Genomic DNA, 25,086 nt, shown 5'->3' with positions numbered 1-25,086 from the left:
TGTGCAGCTCGGCCAGAGAGACTGTTCTCTTGTTTTGACACCCCGTAATGTGATAATCTCACTGGCCACTTCAAGAGTGCATAGGGTGTATGCACAGATGTTCAAAAGATTTTTTTTCAATATCCAGGAAGAACTGGATCTATGTAAAGAACCAGAATCTCAGCACTTAGAGCTTGATAATTTCCAACAGCAGATTTACATAATAAAAGTTGTAAAGTGGAAAGTGATTAATTCTCTTAATTGAAAGTTATTGTGTCTTCCAGAAAATGTTAAATTGACTTTTTGCTTATCTTGTGAGCATTTCATTTCATTTTTTAAAAAAATTCTACTGCGTATCACAATACGATGCCAACTCAAGGCAACCCCTCTTCGGATCAGTATACATCATTAGCTGCTATGGGCTGATGAAATAGTGGGTGGTTAACTACAGGGAATCTCATGATTCCAGGGAAGCAACTCAGGAATCCCTAGGAAAATTCAATTCCAAGGCAGCATGTAATCTCACTGGGGATTTTGAATTTTACTCAATATTCCAGCTGAGCTGACAAATGAGCAGGTTGTGTGACTTGCCCACGATAATAACCCAAATCAGAATTCAAGATTTGTTCTGCAACTACCAGATCTCCTTTACTGATACACGCAGTTTTCTCCTTGCCTCAAGACCTCTGCAATGCTTTACATACCTGGGTTACGGGTAGGGGGGCAAAGCAGGGCAGAGATGCATAAAATACCTGGCCGTATGTCTGTTCTCAGGGCGAGGACATTAAAGCCGCTAAAAAATGGGAAGGGAAATTCCAAAATGTTGATTTTCAAGTTAAGTATTTTTATTATCAAAATTATTACATCTCTTGTGAAAGTTCAAATGTTACAGCATGGTGTAAAAACCCCACTAGAGTCAGAAGCTGCAGCCCCCACCTTTCCAAGAGCTTTCTAGGGTGCCTCCCTTCTGCACCCTGCACATGCTGAGGTGCTGGAACCTCTGCATGCTGCTCCCAACCCCCAAATCCACTGCTGCCACTAGGCAGGGCAGAGCCTGCCTGCCCCATGCTGCACACAGCATGAAATGGGAGACTACACACCCAGGTCTAAACTGAGTGAAGTTTACACCTATTTTATACAGTATACAGAGACACCCGTGTTCCAGGTGACAAGTTCCATCCCCAACACACACTCAGCCAGACTGTTGGAGAAAGTTACTTTGTTTTAATATTTTAAAAGTCTCCCCTACCTTGAACAAACACCTGATTTCAATTGTGAAGTAGAGAACTTGTAACAGCCCTAAAAAAGGAAGAAGACTGTGCATTTGAAAGACAGGGAGACAGACTCACAGCATTATCTCGTCCAAGAGAAAAAGGAGAAGGCCCACTGCAGCACCAGGGACTCTACCTGTTGTATATTAGCTAACCTAATATGGTTATAACTGAATATAAAATTAGATAAATAAAAACACGCCTGATATTACAGTAAACAAGTGAGAAAGAAGCTGGCAATTGTATGGAGCTGAACTGACAGCGCACCCCCTTTGGGCTGGCTTTGGCGCCACTCTATGCATGTGACCCCCAGGTGGGAGGAACCCCAAGGCTCACATTCACTGTGTGTGATACTTTACACCTACGGCACTCAACTTACCGAGGCCTGGAGTCCCCACCAACCATGCACTCTGGGACACACACTCCACTGCCCACCACAGACCCCAGTACGAACATGACTCATTTGGACAGCCCCCATAGCAGTGACGCCACAAGGTCACCCCTACTCAACCCCCACCCCCCACCCAGTGTCACACAGTGACAATGTTCATGGAAACCTTCCCGTTGATGATACACTGCAGCATACGACCCCAATTCAGTTTCCCAGCTAGTGACAAACATTCACAGATCCCCATTAGTGACAGTCACAGGAACCGCCCCCCATTTAGTTACATCCTACAGAGCCCCCCACACCCTCACTGTCTCCTAGTCCCAGCGCTAACTGACCAGTTCTTGGAGTCTGTCACAATGGAAATGGGTCTGGTTGTGGGGGTCACAGCCCAGGCCTAAAGGTGGTGCATGCGCTGGTCTGTTGTGACTGGAATGATCATAACGGATGAAACCCCCCCCCCCCCCAGATGCACTGAGAACCTGACCTGCAAGGGAGCTTTGGGATTGGAGTTTAACTTCCCCCAGAATTTTCTTTAAATTGTTTTCATACTTAAAAAGATGTCCTCACTGCACAAGTGACTACAGCTATGGGCATGGACAGGAGACAGAGGCTGCATTGCAGTCATTGCACTTAGAACCATTTGCTTTTCTACAATGTATCCAGCTTTGCTAGTCTCTGCCTCAGAGAAATTTGCATCCTCCTCCAAGAGCAGAGGCTGCCTCTGCTCATAAATCTCACTCATTTACTCCAGACTCCAGCATCTGACCCCCTGGGCCCCCAGCATCAGGTGCAAGCTCCCAGCATTGGCCCAGAATCCACTTCCAGAGGCAGCTGGAAGGAGTCATGGGCAATTCGGTCCTCCTTGGATCCAGGCATCCCTAGGAAAGTCCTGTCTGAGTCTTTACTCCTGGACCTTGAAGCTGCTGCAGTCTATACTGATGGACACTGCCTCCCCCATGGTGTGGATAGTGCTGTGAACTGGAAACCCCTGGCCCTCTGGAGCTCTGGTGGAGAGCAGGCTGCCCAGAATTAGGCAGGCTGATAGTCCGCAAGTCTGACTGCAATGATCTGGAACTCTGGGGAGCAGAGCTGGAGCCTGATGCTCCTGTGCAAGGCTGAGAAACCGACCCCAAGGACACTGAGTCTGTAGCAACCTGCTGTGCTGGACTGGCAGCAGCAGACTGACTCTTCTTCAGAAGGTTGCTATTAATGCTACTTCCAGAGTGCTGCTGGCTGCCATAATACCCAGAATTCCCTGCAAAGAGAGCTGGGGAGTCCGTGGGAACTGAATGGGCAGGGCTGGAATAGGAGGTGGAGGAAAGGGAAGCTTCCGACGAGCCCTGAGCGGGGTTGTGTCCTGTTCTTGGTGGAGCTGCTCGGTAGCTGTATCCAGGAGATGGAGTAGAGTGTCCTCTGTAGGGGGAGGAACTCTGCTGAAGGAGGGCCTGGGACTCTGCTCGGGGGCTGTCAGACTGCAGGAGCTGGAGAAGGGAGGGAGGGAGAGAAAAAAAGTGTCACAGCACAAAGATTTCCTCCTCTCTCTACTAACCCCCACTTAGCAACACTGTTTGCTGTTCAAACAACCTGATCAGCTGCTGACAATGAACTGCAGGTTCTAATGCTTGCTTGTGACTAGAAATCAATGATGGATCTTACCTGGTAGCTGTATCTAGAAGGGCTGTAAACTGCTGGTCCTTTGAGTGCAGAACTGAGAACTTCTGGGGTGTCTCCCTCAGCAGTACCTAGAAGACACAGCACAGTCAAGCCTTAAACTTCACTTCCTGGACCAGGGCCACAACTGTTCTCTCCTAAGCTCATCTGTGTGCACTCCCGTTATCTTGTTCCACAGTCCTGCGGCAGGTAAGGCAGGAGCACCGCCCAGCACCTCAAGTCATTGGGGCCTTTGAAGCCAAAAGAAGTTAACTAACAGCAATCTGGAGAATCCCAACACCACACAAGAGCCGCCAGCGTGAGTAAAGAACCGTTATTTACCCGCCAGTAACTGGTTGCTCAAGACGCTGTAGTTGGCCTGGAGCACACCGTAGGGGAGCATGAGCCACAAGTGCACAAGATCTTTTCACTTTTTCACAGTCGTATCTGCTGGGGCTGCGCCTGGGCTCTGAGCCTCCCGGTGCTTCTGCATGAGGGCACGAAGGGTGGTGCAGCCCCAACCCTCCCTCAGGTCCCTCACAGTTCAAACCTTTGAAGCGGAGGCCTCCGAAAGACTGGGCTGGAGAGCAGGCTGTGGGATCCACAGGGACTACAACATCCTGTAGACCCACAGTTACTGCAGGGGAAATAAACGGTCTTCGAGTGTGTGTTGAAGTGGATCCCCCTGGAGGTGACTGGCAAACAGTATCCCTTCTAGGCAGTGAGACGGAGGTGTGCCAGCCACATCAGTCAAATACCAGTTGGAATACTGCTCTTCTGAACCCGGCATCAGACCAGCCACCATGTCCAAGGCATCGTGCTTGACAAAACTGAGTGGGGCGCTCCACAGCGCAGCTTTACAGATCTCACACACTGGCAAGTTTCTGAAGCAGGTGGAAGACTCTGTCTCTTCCTTGGGCAGAGCATGCCCTAACATTTGGAGGGAAAGGCCCACTAGCCAGCTGATGCCAAGTGGACATACTGCAATCTCGGAAAGGTTGCTGAGGTGCCTCCATCCCTCTGACCACTAGTCCATGCTGCTCATCCGTGTGGGCATGAATACTGCCAGGTATGACCCTGGGCAGATCAGCAGTGACTACAGGGCGGTGGGAGTGCAGGTGGTGGTGGTGTCTGTCCTCCTGGTTGAGGGTACAGTCCCAGGCAGGGAAATGCACATCCTGGAGATGAATGGATGGCTGCACAGATGGTGTCAGCAGGCAGGCCTTGACTTCCTTGACCACTGGGTGCTGTTCTGGGAAGGAGGTCTGCTGCGAAGAGATGGGGTTTACCTGACCAAGAAGGGGAAGAACATTTTCACGCACCGACTTGCCAACCTAGCAAGGAGGGCTTTAAACTAGGTTCAAAGAGGGCAGGTGACAAAAGCCCACAGGTAAGCATAAAAAAGGCAATCTTAACAGAAGACTAGATGTTGCTGTGTCGGTGAAGACATGGAAAATTAAAATAGGTTCATAGGAGCAACAAACAGCGGGGGAATCTGCTCAACATCTTAGATGTCTTTACACAAATGCAAGGAGTGTGGAGAATAAACAGGAAGAACCGGAAGTATTAGCAGATAAGAAATTATGATAATTAGCACCACAGACACTTGGTGGGACAAGTCTCATACTTGAATACTGGCATGGAGGACTACAACTTGTTCATGAAAGAGAGGCAAGATAAAAAGGGAGGTGGTGTATTATGTATCAACAATATATAGACTTGTTCTGAGGTCTAGGAGGAGATGAGACGCAGACTGGTTGAAAGACTCTGGGTAAAGATAAAAAAGGGAAAATAAGGATGATGTCAGGGCAAGGGTTCTACTATAGGCAAATCACAAAGTGGAGGGGGATGAGGCATTTCTAAAACAAACATGAGAAATATCCAAAACACAAGAGTTGGTAGTAATTAGGGAAAAACCACCCAGACATCTGTTGGAAAAGTAACATGGCAAAACACAAAATTTCCAATAATTTATTGGACTGTATTGGGGACAACTTCTCATTGCAGAAGGTGGAAGAACTAACCAGGGGGACAGCCATTTTAGACTTGATCCTGACCAATAGAGAAACTGATTGCCAATTTGAAGGTGGAAGGCAATCTGGGTGAATGTGATCATGAAATGACAGATTTAGTTACTTTAAGGACAGAAAGGACTAAAAGCAGCAGAAAAAGGACAATGGACTTTGAAAAACAGACTTTAACAAACTCAGAGAACTGGTAGGTCAGGGCTCATGGGAATAAAGGAGTTCAGGGGAGCTGGCAGTTCCTCAAAGAGACAATATTAAACATACAATTACAAGCTATCCTGATGTAAAGGAAAAAGTACATCAGGAGCAAGAGAAAGATGAAGGAAAGAGTAGGTCCTCTACTTAGTGAGGAAGGAGAGCTAATAATTGATGACATCAAAGAAGGATGAGGTATTTAATGCCTATTTTGCTTCAGTCTTCACTAAAAAGGTTAATGGTGACCAGATACTCAACACAATTAATATAACAAGGGAAAAGGAATGCAAGCCAAAATAGGGTGGTACTACGTTAAGGAATATTTAGATAAGTTAGATGTATTAAGTTGACAGGCCTGAAGAAATTCATCCAAGGGTACTTAAGGAACTAGCTGAAGCAATCTTTGGAACTGTTAGCAATTATCTTTGAGAATGGAGGATGGGAGAGATCCCCGAGGACTGGAGATGGGCAAACAGTACCTATTTTTACAACAGAGAACAAAGACAACCCAGGAAATTATAGACTGGTCAGCCTAAATATGATACCTGGAAAAATAGTGGGACAAATTATTAACCAATTTATTTAATAGAATAGCAGCATATTAGGGTTGGAAGGGACCTCAGGAGGTCACCTAGTCCCACCCCCTGCTCAAAGCAGGACCAATCCCCCAACTAAATCATCCCAGCCAGGGCTTTGTCAAGCCTGACCTTAAAAACCTCTAAGGAAGGAGATTCCACCACCTCCGTAGGTAATCCATTCCAGTGTTTCACCACCCTCTTGGTGAAGAAGTTTTTCCTAATAGCCAACCTAAACCTCCCCCACTGCAACTTGAAACCATTACTCCTTGTTCTGTCATCTGCTACCACTGAGAACAGTTCCTCTTTGGAACCCGCTTTCAGGTAGTTGAAAGCAGCTATCAAATCCCCCCTCATTCTTCTCTTCCGCAGACTAAACAATCCCAGTTCCCTCAGCCTCTCCTCATAAGTCATGTGCTCCAGTCCCCTAATCATTTTTGTTGCCCTCCGCTGGACTCTTTCCAATTTTTCCACATCCTTCTTGTAGTGTGGGGCCCAAAACTGGACACAGTGCTCCAGATGAGGCCTCACCAATGTCGAATAGAGGGGAACGATCACGTCCCTCGATCTGCTGGCAACTCTCCTACTTATACAGCCCAAAATGCCATTAGCCTTCTTGGCAACAAGGGAACACTGTTGACTCATATCCAGCTTCTTGTCCACTGTAACCCCTAGGTCCTTTTCTGCAGAACTGCTGCCTAGCCATTCGGTCCCTAGTCTGTAGCAGTGCATGGGATTCTTCCATCCTAAGTGCAGGACTCTGCACTTGTCCTTGTTGAACCTCATCAGATTTCTTTTGGCCCAATCCTCTAATTTGTCTAGGTCCCTCTGTATCCTATCCCTACCCTCCAGCATATCTACCTCTCCTCCCAGTTTAGTGTCATCTGCGAACTTGCTGAGGGTGCAATCCACACCATCCTCCAGATCATTAATGAAGATATTGAACAAAACGGGCCCCAGGACTGACTCTTGGGGCACTCTGCTTGATACCGACTGCCAACTAGACATGGAGCCATTGATCACTACGCGTTGAGCCCAATGATCTAGCCAGCTTTCTATCCACCTTATAGTCCATTCATCCCGCCCATACTTCTTTAACTTGCTGGCAAGAATACTGTGGGAGACCGTATCAAAAGCTTTGCTAAAAAGTCAAGGAATAACATGTCCACTGCTTTCCCCTCTTCCACAGGGGCAGTTCCTCCTCATAGAAGGCAATTAGGTTGGTCAGTCATGGCTTGCCCTTGGTGAATCCACGCTGACTGTTCCTGGTCATGTTCCTCTCCTTTAAGTGCTTCAAAAGTGATTCCTTGAGGACCTGCTCAAGGAAAGCACCCAGAGGATAATAGGGATATAAGGAATAGCTAGCATGGATTTGTAGAGAACAGATCATGCAAAACCAATTTAAGTTTCTTCTTTGACACAGTTACTGGTCCAGTGGATAGAAGGGAAGCAGTAGATGAGCTATATCTTGATTTTAATAAGGATTTTGACACAGTCCCACATGCTAGTCTCATAAGCAAAGTAGAGAAATATAGCCTAGATGACATTACTATAAGGTGGTTGCACAACATATTGAAAGATGGTAGTAAAGAGTAGTTATCAACGGTTCACTGTCAAACTGGGAGGATGTATATCTTGTGGAGTCCTGCAGCGATCAGTCTTGGGTCCTATAATAGTTCATATTTTCGTTAATGACTTAGATCAGGGGTCGGCAACCTATGGCACGCATGCCAAAGACGGCACGCTCCTGCCTTCCGGGGCACCAGCAGTGTGCCATTAAAAATCCTGCCCTGCCCAGCCCGGCCCGGCCTGCTCTTCTCCGCCCCCTGCCCCCTCCCGCAGGGACAGGGGGCAAGGGGCAGAAGCTTGGTCCTGCCGCCTCCTTTGCCTCTTCCCACAGTGTGCTGGGTTCCTGCCCCTCCTCCTCCTCCCCATCCCTCCCTGCTGGCCGATCAGCTGATGGCCCTCCCGAGGGGGTGGGGGAGGAGCGGGGTCAGTGTGCTTGCTGCTCCCAGCGGATGCAGAGAAGAAGCGGGGGCAGGGCCTTGGAGAAGGGGGGGTGGAAGCGGGGTATACCCCCTCCAGTCCCCTGCTGTGAGCACCCCACAACCCCAGCCCACACCCCCAGCCCTCTGCCCTGCCCCCCCTCACACACCCAGCCCTCTGCCCTGAGCCCTGCACACCCCCCCAAGCCACTGCCCTGAGCCTTGTACCCCCCTCTCACACACCCAGCCCTCTGCTTGACTCCTTCAGCCCCCCCCACGACCCCAGCCCTGACTGGCACCCCCCCACACCCCATGCCCTGACACCTGCACCCCTCTCACAGGCCCCCAGCCCTCTGCCCTGACCCTTGCACCGCCCCACAACCCCAGCCCCCCCCCCCATACATCCCCACCCTGAGCACCAAACGGGAGCTCCTGCACCCCCCACCCGCACCCCTCCCACCAAATGGGAGCTGCCCAGGTAAGCACTCCACACCTAAACCTCCTGCCCCAACCCTGAGCTCCCTCCCTCATTCTAGCTCCTGGCCAGACCCTACACCCCAACCCCCAGCCTGCTCCTTCACCTCCAGCCCTATGCTCAGTGCACTCCCACCCTCAGCTCAGTGCAGAGAGAGAGGCAGAGAATAGGCCAGAACCAGGGACAAGGTAGGTACCCACTGTATGTGGGCAGGGCCGGGACCCCAGACCGGCAGTGGGCTGAGCGGGTCCAGCAGCCGGGATCCCGACTGGCAGGAGCCGGGGGATGGAACCCCCGAGCCACTCAGCCCGCTGCCGGCCTGGGGTCCCGGCCGCCGGCCCCGCTCAGCCCGCTGCTGGCCTAGGTGAACGGAACCCCAGACCAACAGCGGGTTGAGTGGGCCGGCGGCATAAGATCAACATTTTAATTTAATTTTAAATGAAGCTTCTTAAACATTTTGAAAACCTTGTTTATTTTACATAACAATAGTTTAGTTATATAATATAGAGACTTTTATAGGGAGAGAGATCTTCTAAAAAACATTAAAATGTATTACTGGCACGTGAAACCTTAAATTAAAGTGAATAAATGAAGACTCGGCACACCACTTCTGAAAGGTTGCCAACCCCTGACTTAGATAATGGAGTGAAGAGAAGCTTACAAAATTTGCAAATGACACTAAGGTGGGAGGAGAGGCTGGCACTTTGGAGGGCAGGATTAGAATCTAAAACAACCTTGACAAATTAGAGAATTGATCTGAATTCAAGAAGATGAAATTCAATAAAGACAAGTGCAAAGTACTTCACTTAGGAAGAGGAAAAAAAAAAATCACATGCACAATTACAAAATGAGGACTACCTGGCTAGGCAGTAATACAGCTGAAAAGTACCTGGGAGTTACAGTGGATCACAAACTGAATGAGTCAACAATATCCTACAGTTGTGAAAAGGCTAACATTCTGGTGTGCATTAACTGGAGCAGTGTTGTATGTAAGACAAGAAGGAATTGTCCTGCCCTATTCAGCACTAGCGAGGCCTCAGCTAGAGGGCTGTGCCCAATTCTGGGCACCACACTTTAGGAAAGATGTGGACAAATTGGTGAGAGTCCAGAGGAGAGCGACAAAAACTATACAAGGTTTAGAAAACCCGTCCTATGAGGAAAGGTTAAAAAAAACTGGGCATATTTAGTCTTAAGAAAAGAAGACTGAGGGACCGACCTGATAAACCTTCAAATCTGTGAAGGGCCGTTAGAAAGGATGAGCGATCAACAGTTCTCCATAACAACAAAAGGCATTACAAGTGGTATTGGGTTTATAATCTGCTGCAAGGGAGATGTAGGCTAGACACTAGGAAAAGTTTTCTAACTATACAGGGTAGTGAACCTCTGGAATAGGCTCCCAAGGGAGGTTGTGGAATCCCTGTAACTGCAGGTTTTAAAGAACAGGTTGGACAAACACCTGTCAGAGATGGTGTAGTCCTGCCTCAGTGAAGGGGACTGGACTGGATGACTTCTCAAAATCCCTTCCAGCCCTGCATTTCTATGATCCACTTAAATTCTCTGTGATGAGATGGCTGCCTTTCAACAAGCCAGATATAGCCACAAAGAGATGAGGAAGCATTTGGTCCTGTCCAGGTAAGAAAGCAAGACTCTGGAAACAGGCAAGAGACATCGCTTCTCAGAACTAGCTTGTCCCTGAGAAAGAAGTGTAAAGAGGTCTGGCCAGGAGGACGTGGAGCTAGTGGACACACTGTGCTGTGATAGCTACCAGGAGGACTACCTTAGGCATAAGAAGATGTACTGAACATTCTGACAGTGGTGTGAATGGAAGCTCCATGAACTTTAGGAGGAGTAAGCTGAGACCCCATGTAGGAGTCAGGTCTCTGCCAGACAAGTAAGTATGTGGCAGGCCCTTGCGGAATCTCAATACTGTCAGATGTGACAAGACTGAGTATGACTGTATCGGAGTGTGACACACTAATACTGTTGGAAAGTGGACTCTGACTGAATTAAATGCCAAGCCAGCCTGTTTCAGGTGAAGCATACAGTCAAGAATCTGGGGTATTGGAGCATCAACAGGTTCCAGATGATGCTGGATTTTCCATATGGAGAACCATTTTCACTTGAAGGAGTAGGTCTTCCCAACAGACTGCTTTCTGCACTGCACGAGGATTTCTTATTGAGAAAAGTCTGCCAGTGGTATGCAGCCAGCCAACTTTCAGGTCAGATTCAATTAATGTGGGTCGAGGTGCAATATTGGGCCACTGTGCTGGGATATCATGTCTGAGCAGATTGGGAGATGGATGGAAATATGCCTAGGCCAGTAGGAAGCTATCAGGAGAAGTGCGGCCTTGTGCTGTCTATGGAGATCAGGGAGATTGGGGTAAAGGCATACAGGAAGTTTGGAGCCCACTGTAGCAGGCAAGCAGTTTGTAAGAAGCCTGGACTCATGCTTCCTCTGGAGCCGAATTATAGGCACTTAGCACTGTCCTCTGTGGTAAATAGATCTATCATGGGAGTGTCACATACATGCATGCTGACATGCAGCTGAGCAGCCCCAGACACGAACGCACTGTTGTTGTTGAGTTTGATCTTAGGTCCCTTGCTGGTGTCTGAAACCTGACCTCTTGCAGGTGAGCTCTCTGTGATCAAGAGTCAATCACAGCCCCTACAAACTTTATTGTCTGTGATGGTGACAAATGATTTACCATAAGAACGGCCATACTGGGTCAGATCAAAGGTCCATCCAGTCCAGTGTCTTGTCTGCTGACAGTGGCCAATGCCAGGTGCCCCAGAGGGAATGAACAGAACGGGTAATTATCAAGTGATCCATCCCGTCGCCCATTCCCAGCTTAGTAGTTCACAAAGACTCCTCACCAGGAGAGCAGAGAGAGCATTTCATAGAACCACAGGGTTAGCAGGCACTGCAAGAGTCATGCAGTCTGACCCCTGCCAAGAGGCAGGATTTGTTGTGTTAAACCATCCCAGACAGACGTCTCCAGCCTCCTTTGGAAACCTCCAGTGAAGGAGCTTTCATGAGAATTTACTCCAGGGTTGCTGCAGTCTTCTGCTGGGAGACCATCACCAGCCAGCTGTTCATACACAAGTCGACATCAGTTCCCTACGCGGGCTGCCACCATTGCCACGCACATTGTGACTACAACCTGTGCTGTGGAGAGGCCAAAGAGCAGTACCCTGTTGTCACATTCTGGGGTGCAATCCAGATCAGGGAGAGATTGGGTCACCACCTGTCCCATAGCCTTCAGTGCCTCACAATGCTTTGAATTTCTAGCTCCCAAAGTTATGGGGCAGGTGGTGACAAACACTCCCTGGTCTGGATTGCACCCCAGAATGTGACAGTGGTGTAGTCGAAATAGGATTTATACACAACTTGCTAGTTTAACTGAGGTTTACACTTTAAGGAGAGAGATGGAGGGCGCACAACACAGGTTTTTGGGAAAATTCAGGACTGGGAGTATGTTGGGGTCACCCTGCTAGTGGTTACCCAGACTGGTGGAAGCCAAAGCGTGGCTGACAGGCTGCTGAACAGGGACTGTCTAGCACACAGACATCAGGGTGTGACCTGCATGCTGGTAGGCTAGTGGTGAGTAGCCCTGGTTGGAAGCCACACAGCAAAGCACTGTGAGGCACCCTGGGGTAAGGGGCAGGCAGCGACAACTTCTCACTGGTCTGGATTGCACTCCAGAATGTGACACCTGCATAGGCAATGATTGGCTGCACAGTATGAATCTCAGATACTTCCTGTGTGCGAGGTGGATGGCAATGTGGATGTATGCATCCTGCAAGTCGAGAGCCAAGAACTAGTCTAGATCCTAGAGAGATAGAATGGTGGATATGAGCATGACCATCCTAAACCTGAGATGGCATGTGCATTAGTTGAGTCTCCTCTGTTCTAGGATAAGATGGAGGCCCTCTTCTGAATAAGGAAATACTCAGCGCAGAAGCCCATTCCTCTGAATTCGGCGGTGCAATTGGAGGAGGAGATGATCTCTAGCACCCATCTGTCTGATGTCATTGCTCACCATGCTCGGTGGCATGGGGCGAGGTAGCTTCCAAAGGGGTGCTCTTTGGACTGAAACTAGTGTGGCTCCTGAGTCCTGTCATATCTGTTGAAGTGCTGTAGGGTCAGGGGATGTCATGGAGGCAGAAGGCTGACAACTCCTATTGTATTTTGGTTTCTTCATGGAACGGTACTTGGGTTGCTCGGAGTGAAAGGATGGTACCTATTGTCTCAACTTGGGTTAAGGACGGTAAGGCTTGTGATATGGGGCTGGTATGCAAGTCCCCAGGTGGGCTTTGAGTCTGTGTCCTCAAAGGGCATCCTTGATCATGGCCCGTATCTCCCTAGAGATGCCTGATGCTTGGAACCTGAATGCTGTGTGCACAGTCACCGCCATGTCCATAGACCTGGCTGCAGCATCGGAGAAGTCCATTTCTGCCTGTGAAGTTGTCTGCCACCAACTGGCCTTTCTTGAGTATTGCCCTTATTTTGAGAGAGAAGATGTCAACGCTACCCCAGCCCAAAAAGTCATTTTTGGCCAGGAATGTTGGGTAGTTTGCCACTTGGACTTATAAAAGAGGCAAAGGAGTAAGATTTTCTCCCAAGCAGGTTAAGCTGTTTGCGTCTTTGTCCTTAGGGGTTATTGTTTGATTTAGATTTTTCCTGGAGCACTGTAATGACTAAGAAGCCTGGGCTGGGATGGGCATATAAGTACTCAAACCCAGGCTGAGGGACCTGGCACCGTTTCTCCAGTCATTTTGCAGTCATTGTTACTGCGGCCAACGACCACTACAGGGTCTTCGCCAGGTCGAGCAACTCCTCATTTATGTGGAGGATGGTTCTGGGTGGACTGGGAGCTGTCAGATCATCAAACAACTTATGAGATTTCTCTGATGTGATTGAAGTCTCTTTCTCCAGAGTCTCAGCAACTCTTTTAAGGAGCTCTAGGAAACACATTGGTGAAGTTCTCTGGCCTGTGTTATACTGGAGGTCAAACTAGATGATCACAATGGGCTCTTCTGGCCTTGGAATTTATGAAGTCATCTCATGCTGAGATCACCGCCTTGTTGGGTGAAGAAGTAGTCAGGACCTTTGGTAGTGAAACAGGATGTTGCTGTTGCTCTGCCCTGGTGGTCTGGCCAGAGGAGCAGGCAGGGAAAGTGATCTCTTCCTAGAATGTGTTGGAGACCGCTCAGAGAGGCCTGTGAGAATAGGCCCAGGAAACCCAAGAGGGCCATGGCAGTATGCAACAGAGGTATAGCTAGCTTGACTGGTAGTGGTCAGTCCAATGTCATTGCTAATGAGACAGCAGCTACGTGCTATGAGGAGAGCTGGCAGACCTCTCAGTGATGTTTACCACAGATCTCAGAGGAGGAGTTTTCCGTGCTTGAAGGTGCTGAGAATGTATGCCCTGGTGATGGAAAGGAACAGAGCTCCTCCATGGGTGGTGCCAAGGTATACAGTGTACTCAGGGACTTGCACTGGCACCCGTAGATGCCTCAGTACTGATGGCCCTGGTTTTCGTAGTAGCTCATTTTCAGCTGCAGTGTTGATGCTCAGGGATGAGTTGCTGGAGCTGGGATCGGTGTCAGAGAAGGCTTATTTTGTGCTGCGGGGTATTCCTTATTAGTCCTAAATGCTGTGTGGGGTTTGGTGGCTTTATCTTTTGAGGCATCAGGTGGTCCCTGTCCTCATGGAAGGACACTGAGCTCTGCCTGTATGTTCAGAGCAGCCCCGCTCAGCGTCAGACTGATCCTGAGACTGTTGTCATCTGCTTTGGTGCTGATAGCACCTGCTGCGCTCATGTGCTCCTGCTTTGGTGCCGGGTCTTTCCTCAGTGGTCTCTTCTCCATGCTGGTCTTTGGAGTTGATGCTTTGCTAGATCGGATGCTGGTGAAGCTACCTTGTCCACTACTTGGACCCTGAATCTCATCTTCTCAGGATCTGAAGAGACCTTCATAGACTGTTCCAAGAAACGAAGCTTCAACCATGCTTCCTGAAGCTTGTGTGTTCTTACAGAGAAAGAATGGCAATACTGAGGATCTGCTTGTTTTCTGGGACTCTCCTAAGCAGATGAGGCACCTGCTGGGTCCATATTTCAGAGGAATTAGTCCACTGCAGGATGGGTGCAACTTGAAGCCTGAAGGTTTGAATCCCTCATGTTGAGAATCCCTGTACACAGATGCTGACTGTAAAATATTCGGTACAGGTGAGTCGATTTAATTCAGGAAGGCTGTACATCAGAAGATCAGAAGTGTTACAAAGGGTTTTTTGGGGAAGAGTTTGAAGAAATTTAGCCAAAGCTAAGAACTAGCAGGTTGGACACTTGCCAGGTTCTGTCTCAGTGCTGTGTAAGAGAGAACAGAGCGTCCTGGCTGCCCTGGCCTTTGTGCCCCTGTAAAGAGTCATGCCAGAGATTGTTCCTATTTTTATTATTAAAGGGCAAACTTTTAAAAAAACGCTTTATAAGACCAAGAGCTAACACCCGTGTTCTGATGCTCTTGCCATTTATAGTCATCCTCTGCTCTGACATGTCAAATTTAGATGCAAGGCCCTCAGTGCTAGGAGCTGTCGCTTTATGTCTGTAAAGTGCCACACAGGCTGAGAGTGCTGTATGCATTAATAAAACTCTTCCCAGAGGAGAATTTTTTTGCAAATTTAAGGCTAATGAGAGGAGACTTTTTCTGAATTATGAAAGGCCAAAAAAAAGGAAAGGTTACTTACCTTGTACAGTAACTGGAGTTCTCTGAGAAGTAAGTCTCTATGGGTGCTCCACACCAGAACATGCCCATGCCCTCTTGATGAGAGACTTTCAGCAGCAGCATCTGCATGTCAGAGCCTGTGACCAACACACTGTCATACTCCGGGGTGAGGGTGTGGACCTGCTGCCACTCTAGTTTTTTCTCTACTGGAAAAGAACAATCAGAAAACTCCAAGGCAGAGGGAAAGGAGGGCGGGCAGTGGAAGACCCATATGGAGTCACATCTCGAAGAACTCCAGTTACTTTACTTGAAGAAGGAGAGGTTACTTACCTTCTAGAGTCCCTATAAAAGTGTTCCACGTGAGGTGATTCCTGAGCAGTACTTCAATTACGGAGAAGGGTGCTAAGGAGGCCGATTCAGTAGAGTATAGAAGAGAATCACCAAAGGCCGTGTTGGCTCTGAAAGCAGGTTTGAGAGTATAGCGCTGGAAAGGGTGTGCCGAAGACCAGGTGACTGGCTTGAAGATGTCTGAGATACATATGTTTTAGTAGGGCCACATGGTAGACGAGACCCTGGTGGAATGAGCTATCACCCTTGGAGGGGGATAGCTCCCCACAGGTTCTAATGGATGTTTCCTCAGTGCAGTAGGGACTAAGATGAGGTCCGACTGTAGAGTAGGTTCTTTGAGAGGAGGAAAATGGTTGAATAGGCCTTTAATAAATGTCAGTCAGTGGATGAGTGAAGACTGAAAACCCCTCACTGGAGGTGAAAAGTTGTGACAGCTGCCAAACTAACCTTAACTGAGCTCAGCGATAATCCTGTGGTTTTTAAATTTAGCAGATAACCAAAAATGTGTGTCAGACAAGACTCAACAGGAGGTATAGATTGGCGGCTGCACCAAAAATGAAAATGTTTCCACTGATGAAGGTAGGTTCTCCATTATGGAGCAGCACTGTTTGCCCCTCTGGAGAGCAGTCTTGTTCTATACCAGAGAGCCATCTAGTAGTCAGGCCTTGAGGGGAAGGTTGGGAGTGATCCCAACTCCTTGGGAAGAACTCTGCTGTCAGGGGAAGGTGGAGGCAGTTGCCGAGACATGCAAACAAGCTCTGGAAACCGTACCTGCCTTGGTCATGATGCTGCAATGTGGAGGGCTACTAATTTCTCCTGTTTCTGATCTGGACCTTGAGTAGTGATGGTGTCGGGAGATGATCATACAGAGATACATGGGGTCAAAAGATGACTAGGGCACCTCCCGTCAAGTGCCTGCTGTGCTCCCTCGCCTCCTGAACAGAATCATCTGCACTTTGCACTGGATGGCGTCATGGAGAGACCTATCTCCGGATGGCCCCAGGTAAGATGTGTCCTTCGACATACCATATCATTCAGCTCCCACTTGTGGTTGAGGCAGAGGGAGTCTGCCACTGTATTCTGCAGTCCTGGTAGGTAAACCACTGAGATCTGTATGTGATGTGATATGCACCAGTTCCATAATCTTATGGCACATAACGAATGTGATCTTGCTACTCCTTGTCAGTTGAGATAATATATTGCTGCTCTGTTGTCCATCATTATTCTGGTTGCGTGGCCCGACATGGGAAAGGAACTGCGGGCAAGCATAACACTATCCTGAGTTCCAGGATGCTGATATGGAGGATTGCCTCCTGTGGGGCCCATTTGACCTACACTGTGAAGCCTTGGAAGTGCATGCCCCAGTCTAGCAGGGAGACATATGTAGAGATGATCCTTGTGGGAAGGGGCTGCTAAAATGGAACTCCCACCCATACCTTTTGGGGACCTTTCCACCAACTGAGAAAATTGATAACTCTCTGAGGTATGGACACCCACTTGGATAGACTGTACTGTTGGAAGTGTAGATGGTTCTCAGCCAGGCTTGAAGACACAGAAAGCGTACCCTTGCTAAGGGTGTCACAAACATACAGGCTGCCATACAACCCAGGAGTTGCAGGCAAGCCATTTCTGTGGTTTGCAGGCTCTGCTGTACTGTTGAAATGGGGCTGGACTTTGTGGAAAACCTGTCTGTTAGCAAGCATGCTCTGGTGGTGGTAGAGGAATCTGGCGTGGCCCCAACAATGTCTATGTTTTTTGCGCGCGAGTGTAGACTTTTCCATGCCAAGGCAGAGGTCCAGGAAATGGAACAGGGATAGGGCCCTTGTTGGTTGCTGTTTGTACCTCAAGAAACGAGTGACCCTTCAGGAGCCAATCGTCCAGGTAAGCAAAGATGATTATTCCCATCTGGCAGAGATAGGCTGCAATGGCCAAGAGGACTTTGATAAAGACCTTGGGACAGTGGAGAGGCCAAAGGGCAGGACATGGTATTGTCAGCGGTCCCTGCCAACAACAAAATGTAGGAAACGTTTGTACAAGGTGTGTCCGGCTATATGAAAATAAGCATCCTAAAGGCAAGGGAGACAAACCAACCCATCTTCTGGATCCATGGAGGGAAGTAGTGCTGCTAGAGTGACCATTCTGAACTGTTGAGAGCAGATAAAGACGTTTAAAGTCCTGAGATCCAGAACTGGTCTTCACCCCACATTTTCCTTGGGGATGAGGAAGTACTGGGAATAGGATAATTTCCTGATGAAAGCCAGTGGAACAGGTGTGACTAGGAGGACTGCAACTCCTGCCTCAGAGACTCATGTGAAGGGTTCCTGAAGACGGACGGAGGGGGAGGGCACGCAGGATGAGCTGAACTGGACGGAACAGCCAGTAGGACTCACCTCCAGGATCCATCTGTCTGAGGTGATGAGTTCCCATAAGGACAGAACGCGGCTGAGAGAATCTCCATAAGGGTGGGTGGAGAAAGATGTATTGTAGGATCCGGAATAGGAGATAGTGCTTGACCTTCAACCAACAGGTCAAAATGGTTGCTTCTAAGATGTCATTGACTATGAAGGATGGCCCCTTCTTGGTGAATATAGGCTTCTTCCTGGGGGGAGATGGGGGTTCAGCTGGCTTCATGGGTTAATAGTGGACTGGACAAGATTGTTGAGCTGCCTCTGATCTTATATTTTCTCTTTGTCACAGTCGTACAGATGCCAGAGATCACAGTGTCGTACAGGAGCCTTTTAGTGAATGAAGGGACCTGTCTGTGGCCTCCCTCAACAGCTTGGGTCCTTTCAAGGTACGGTCCTCAGCAGTGTTTTGTACCTCCTGGGGAAAACTGGAACTAAGATGTTTGATGCATGACCACTGCCATAGATACAGAACATGCAACTGTATTGGCAGCATTGAGCAAGATCAGGAGAGAAGCTTTGGAGATTGTCTGGGGTTCTATTATCGGTGGGTGAAATTGTTCCCTCTGGTCCTGTGGCAGGTGCGCAAAAGACAAAAACTCAATTTGTAAAATCATGTTTTGCCATCAGGGCCTGGTAAATGGCTACTTTGAACCACAAAGAGGCTGAGGAGCAGCTTTCGTGGCCAAGATCTAGCCATTTTAGCTCCCTCTCGGATGGCGCTGAGCAGGACTGACATTGGTTTCATTTGTCAGTGACCTTCACAACCAGGGAGTTAGGTTTAGGGTGGGAGAAAAAAAAATACCCTGAGCCTTTGGGTGGAATACTGCATTTTTTAATCAGCACATTTACATGTAGGTGGTAGAGTAGCTGGAATTTACCTCACACCTTAGGGGCTGGAGACAGCAGAGCATCATTGATGGGCAAGGCAATTTTGCCCTGAGGAAGCATATGGAGCAGGGAATGTTGGGTTCCTGTATCTCCTCCAATGGGATTTGCAAGGCCTCTGCGATCCGTTTCAGAAGGCCTTGAAATCATTAGTGGGGGAGGCATAACAGCCTTGTATGGCAAGGAGGATTTATGGGAAGATGTTTTTTCTTCTTCCCCACCTGGCTCTTGATCCTCTATAAGTCCTCCGGTCGAGCAGGAACCAGGGTCGGTGATTGCTGCTCTTGACATGCCCTCTTATGAGATGGAACTGTGTAGAACTCCTTGCTATAAGAGGCCCATGGGTTCTAATAAGCCCATTGTGGTGGGGCATAAGAGAAAAGGCAGGACCCCAAGATTGCTGGGCGTATCTCCTGCTGGGAATTTCTTCCTTGGGGTGCACCTCAAGGGAGGGAAGCCGGAATGGGAAGGTGGAGGAGCCCTGTACAGACTTCTCGGAATCAGACGCAGTGTCATCTCCTGTGTCCACTTGAGGGACAAATGGTGCTGCTATCAGAGACTACGCTGGTACTGGGGGCTGGAGTGGGTCTGGTAACCGCACTGGTATGGAAGCAGAGACTTCGCTGGCTGATGAGATAGTTCCACAGGAGGATATGTTGGTACTGGCTGAAAATGCCTCTTAGTTGACTCTGGGAGGTAAGTCGGTATCAATGGGGAATGTGTCTCAGTACCTCTCAGCAATGGAGACTCAGAATCTGAAGGTCCTTCTGCGAAAGGCACCTGGACAGTACGAGGGACTCTGGATAGGAAACCTCAGGAGTCAGTATATGTAGGGGTATTGGAGACAGTACCGAAGCGTGGTCTGGGCGTTTTCCTTGACTGGCTGCAGAAGACTGTACCAATGATGATTTTGGTTTTGTTTTAGAAGAGTTTTTATGCTTCAAATGTACTGAGTCTGGTGCTAACAGCAGTGCCACTCTATGTTGTTTAACAGATGACTTCTTGGTCCATGGCATGGCATTTTAAACTGGTGTCAGGTTCTGAATATTGGAGAAGGTGGAAGCCACAGCAGTACCAGTGCTGGGATACAAGACACAGACCAAGAGGTTGACTTCCCCATGTTCTGTTCAATATCTTCATCAATGTTTTAGATAATGGCATAGAGAGTACACTTATAAAGTTTGCAGATGATACCAAGCTGGGAGGGGTTGCAAGTGCTTTGGAGGATAAGATTAAAATTGAAAATGATCTGGACAAACTGGAGAAATGGTCTGAAGTAAATAGGATGGAATTCAGCAAAGTACTCCCACTTGGGAAGGAACAATTTGTTGCACACATCCAAAATGGGAAATGACTTTCAAGGAAGGAGTACTGTGGAAAGGGATCTGGGGGTCATAGTGGATCACAAGATAAATATGAGTCAACAGTGTAACACTGTTGCAAAAAAAAAGCAATCATCATTCTGGGATGTATTAGCAGAAGTATTGAAGCAAGACGCAAGATTAGGCCTCAACTGGAGTATTGTGTCCAGCTCTGGGCAGCACATTTCAGGAAAGACGAGGACAAACTGGAGAAAGTCCAGAGAAGAGCAACAAAAATGATTAAAGGTCTCAAAAACATGACCTGTGAGGGAAGATTAAAAAAATTGGGTTTGTTTAGTCTGGAGAAGAGAAGAGTGAGGGGGGTGATAACATTTTTCAAGTACATAAAAGGTTGTTACAAGGAGGAGGGAGAAACACTGTTTTCCTTTAACCTCTGAGGCTAGGACAAGAAGCAAGAGGCTTAAACTGCAGTAAGGGCAGTTTAGGCTGAACATTAGGGAAAACTTCCTACCTGTCAAGGTGATTAAACACTGGAGCAAATTGTCTAGAGACTCTCCATTGCTGGAGATTTTTAAGAGGTTAGACAAACACCTGTCAGGGATGGTCTAGATCAGGGGTGGGCAAACTTTTTGGCCTGAGGGCCACATTGGGGTTCCAAAACCGTATGGAGGGCCTGGTAGGGAAGGCTGTGCCTCCCCAAACAGCCTGGCTCCTACCCCCTCCCACTTCCCACCTCCTGACTACCCCCTTTAGAACCTCCCCCCATCCAAACTCCCTTGCTCCTTGTCTCCTGACCCCCCCCTCCCGGAAGCTCCCGCCCCTAACCGCCCCCATTCAACCCCCTCCCCCCGCTCCCTGTCCCCTGACTTCCCCGCCCCCTATCCACACCCCAGCCCCCTGACAGGCCCCCTGGGACTCCCACCTATCCCGCCCATCCAACCACCCCTGCTGACTGCCCTCCGGGACCCCGTGCCCCTTATCCAACCCCCCCTGCTCCCCTTACCATGCCGCTCAGAGCAGCATGTCTGGCAGCCGTGCCGCCTGGCCAGAGCCAGCCGCACTGCTGTGCTACCCGGCGGGAGCTTGCAGCTGTGCCACCTAGAGCGCTGGCGGCACGGCGAGCTGAGGCTGCAGGGGAGCGGGGAGGACAGCAGGGGAGGGGCCGGGGGCTAGCCTCCCCGGCTGGGAGCTCAAGGGCCGGGAAGGACTGTCCCAGGGGCTGGATGTGGCCCACGGGCCGTATTTTGCCCACCTCTGGTCTAGATAATACTTAGTCCTGCCATGAGTGCAGGGACTGGACTAGATGACCTCTTAAGCTCCCTTCCAGTCCTATGATTATATGGTTCTTTTAGATTCTCAATCTGGAGAAAATTTTTTTAAAAAGGCCTGGATGGTTCTGAAGGGCCCCAGGGTTTGTACTTACTGCAGCAGAGACAGTCACTGGAGCTCTTTGAGCAGCCAAAGCTGATGTCCAAGGGGGGACTTGAATGCTCCATCAACAGTTTCAGCTGTTCCTCAAGTTTTTGAAATCTGCTTTTAAAACTTGAGCAGACCACGTATTTGGAGGGAACGTGAGTCTCTTCAAATCAGCAGAGGCAGATTCAATGTCTGTCATTGTGGGAAAGACCTGGGGCAGGTCCGGCAGGGGTTTTGGGCATAACCTATTAGTTGAAGTAGTGGACTGAGGCCAAACCCAGAAGCCCAGCTTGGGCAAAGGAAAGAAGGGAGTAAACCCCCCAAACCACAAAACTGTGTTAAACAGAAAAATTAAATATTAAAAAATTACTAAGAAAGAAGCATAAAAATAAAGAAAATAAAGCAGAAAACCACATGGTTATCTATCATGGACACTGCAACACTCCCTCTCAAGCTGCAGGAGGTTGAGAAGGAACTGGAGTGGCACTGGGCCCAACCCCCATATACCCTCACACCAGAGCATGAGGGTATGTAGGGCGCCGCTGTGGACCTAAGGACAGTGTTGAAGAAAGTTTCTGTTCAAAAATGCCCAGGCACATACACATCCTGAAGTTGAGCACCCCTAGGGACACTTCTTGTATAGTGAGTATTTAGCTGTTTGAAAACCCTTGTCCATTTGTAACTCAAAAAACTTGCTGTAAAACAAGAACTAGCACAATGATGCTGACTGAACATGGCTCTTCAGTAAGGGGAGGTGGAGACACTTCCTCCAGCTGTGTGGGGGCAGAAGACAACCACTTCAAAATTTCAGCTAGTGCAGAATGCAGAAGCCTGCTAACTAGCATTAGCTGGAGGGAACGTAATGCTTGTTCTCTAGAGTCTGCACTGATTCCCAGCTTACCTCTAGGTGCAATCTAGGTGTTGATTTGATCTATAAATCCCCACATGACTTGGGTCCTGGCTACCTGAGATACTCAGCCCCTTTTACAAGTTACCAATGGACAGAGAGATCTGTTGGAGTGCCTCTCCTGTGAGCTTCTACATATAAGCAACTGGGGGCAAAGCTTGCTCTCTCTCCAGTATTTTTAAGTTGCTTAATAATGTCCACAACGATTTGTTCTAGGTCTCAAGTGAGATCAGAATCCTATTGTGCTGGTCATTGTAAAATTAATCTCTGCCCCCCAAAAGTCTGAAATCTAAATAGAAAGGGTAAAGGTTCCATTTTACAGATGGGGAACTGAGACATAGAGATTAAGTGACTTGCTCATGGTCACACTAGGAGCCAGTTCCAAGAACCAGGAATTAAATCCAGACCTTTTGAGTTCAAGTCCAGTTCCTTAACCACAAGACCACTGTCTCTTTTGTGGTAAAATCCCAGCCCCTTTGAAGTCAGTCAATGACAAAACTCCCTTTGACTTCAATTGGGCCAGGATTTCAACCATAACATTGCAGTGCTCCTGGTACTTGCTTTCCCTGCTGCTCTGATATAGCCTGAGTTTGTTGATCTCAGGCCTTTGTCTGATGATGGTAGGTACACCACTAAGGTGGTTTTGAAGGAGCTCTGTTCAGTTCAGTTGACCCTGACATCTTAGGGTCATTTGTTATATTTGTAGATCCACCCAGAGTCTTAGTAAGCAGAGGGTGAGAGCATTCAGGGACCCCTTTCCTGCATTCCCTCAAACCCCAGAACCCTGACACACAGTGAGGGCTCCCCTATACCCAGAGATGGGAAGGATAGCTACATGTAACTGAAGGTCAAATTCTTCAAAATGATATAAGCAAGAGGTTAGGTGAATTTCACGACTGACCAGGATCTTCACTTGGTAGGTGGCAGGGAATAAAGGGGCAGAATTAAGACTATGATTGGAACCTTAACTACCTGTTTCCTGAGTTTAAAGTGTCTATAATTCTCAGCTTACTTTTTGTGAGGAAATTTGGTGCTTGGTATCTTCAGAGAACTGTACAGCTAATTAACTCCACCAGCTTCCTGATGCCAGTATTATCCCCATTGTACAGGAACAGGAAAACTGAGGCCAAGGGTGGTTTGTCCAAATTCAAAGAGCAAATCTGTGATATAGTTGTGGGATCATAGAATCTCAGGGTTGGAAGGGACCTCAGGAAGTCATCTAGTCCAACCCCCTGCTCAAAGCAGGACCAACCCCCAACTAAATCACCCCAGCCAGGGCTTTGTCAAGCCTTTCCTTAAAAACCTCTAAGGAAGGAGATTCCACCACCTCCATAAGGAACCCATTCCAGTGTTTCACCACCCTCCTAGTGAAAGTTTTTCCTAATATCCAACCTAAACCTCCCCCACTGCAACTTGAGACCATTACTCCTTGCTCGGTCATCTGCTACCACTGAGAACAGTCTAGATCCATCCTCTTTGGAACCCCCTTTCAGGTAGTTGAAAGCAGCTATCAAATCCCCCCTCATTCTTCTCTTCCGCAGACTAAACAATCCCAGTTCCCTCAGCCTCTCCTCATAAGTCATGTGTTCCAGTCCCCTAATCATTTTTGTTGCCCTCCGCTGGACTCTTTCCAATTTTTCCACATCCTTCTTGTAGTGTGGGGCCCACAACTGGACACAGTACTCCAGATGAGGTTTCACCAATGTCAAACAGAGGGGAACGATCACGTCCCTTGATCTGCTGGCAATGCCCCTACTTATATTGAATGCTGTAGTCAACTTCAAGGCTTTCTAGGCCTGAAGGGTGAGGGAAGAAGACTTAAGGGTCTTGTTTGATTCAGGAGGAAAATGTGCTCAAGGAAAGACTCCCATAGGATACTGGTGATGTCAAACATGGAGGTGCCACTCTTACCTGAGAGCTAAGGCTGCAGCTAATTCTATTCTGAACAGAGTCAGTTCCACCTAAGTATGACATGCAGCTCTCCTTCAAAAGGCTCATCTGTTTACCTGGATCTCTCTCAGCAGTGCTGTCGCCTGTTGGTGAGGGCTCTCCTCTCTGGGATATCTTTGCACCACTGCGCAGAACCTTCTCGAGAATACCACGGCCCTCTCGAAGCCGCTCCACAGATGTGGGGACCATCCTGAAGGAGGAAGCAATAAGAGTTGAGGGCTGTTACTACACATCTTTGAGCACAATGACCAAGGTGTCCGGGTTGTGGGCCCCTTGATACACTTACAAGAGGGCTTTGTTTTTAAGCTCTTAAAATATTCTGCTTAGAACGATTAGCATGAAGTCAGGGCTGGAGTGCAAGTCCCTGCCATACAGAGGTGCAGGGGTGGTAGAAGAATGGGTTCACCAGACAATTATGAGAATTAAGGTACTGCACTGCTTTTGTGATGTCAACAACCCTGGTGGATTTTACTCTGTCAGTTGCTGGCTACCAAATAGGACTACTGTGAAGTGTTTTCTAAAGTACTGCACTGGGGCAATGAGATCTCTGCTCTTTGTTGTCAAATGATTGTGAGATATTTA

At 48.4% G+C, this 25,086-nt stretch overlaps 1 protein-coding gene across 3 annotated transcripts in view; it reads right to left on the bottom strand.

Moving 5' to 3' along the window:
• Nucleotides 1-2,124: 2,124 nt before the first annotated feature.
• Nucleotides 2,125-25,086, bottom strand: part of SETD5 (SET domain containing 5) — a 156,272-nt gene continuing 133,310 nt past the window's right edge. For all 3 annotated transcript variants that reach the window (XM_074957249.1, XM_074957251.1, XM_074957250.1), the window contains 3 exons: nt 24,561-24,694; nt 3,298-3,383; nt 2,125-3,122 (listed from right to left, as the gene is read on the bottom strand). In XM_074957249.1, coding sequence (XP_074813350.1) covers nt 2,520-3,122; nt 3,298-3,383; nt 24,561-24,694 — 823 coding nt within the window. In that variant the 3' untranslated portion in view covers nt 2,125-2,519. The remainder of the gene's footprint in view (nt 3,123-3,297; nt 3,384-24,560; nt 24,695-25,086) is intronic.

This window comes from Natator depressus, chromosome 7, assembly GCF_965152275.1.
Source record: "Natator depressus isolate rNatDep1 chromosome 7, rNatDep2.hap1, whole genome shotgun sequence".
In the NCBI taxonomy this organism is placed as follows: domain Eukaryota; kingdom Metazoa; phylum Chordata; order Testudines; family Cheloniidae; genus Natator; species Natator depressus.
This window is presented reverse-complemented; position numbering and strand designations above follow the sequence as displayed.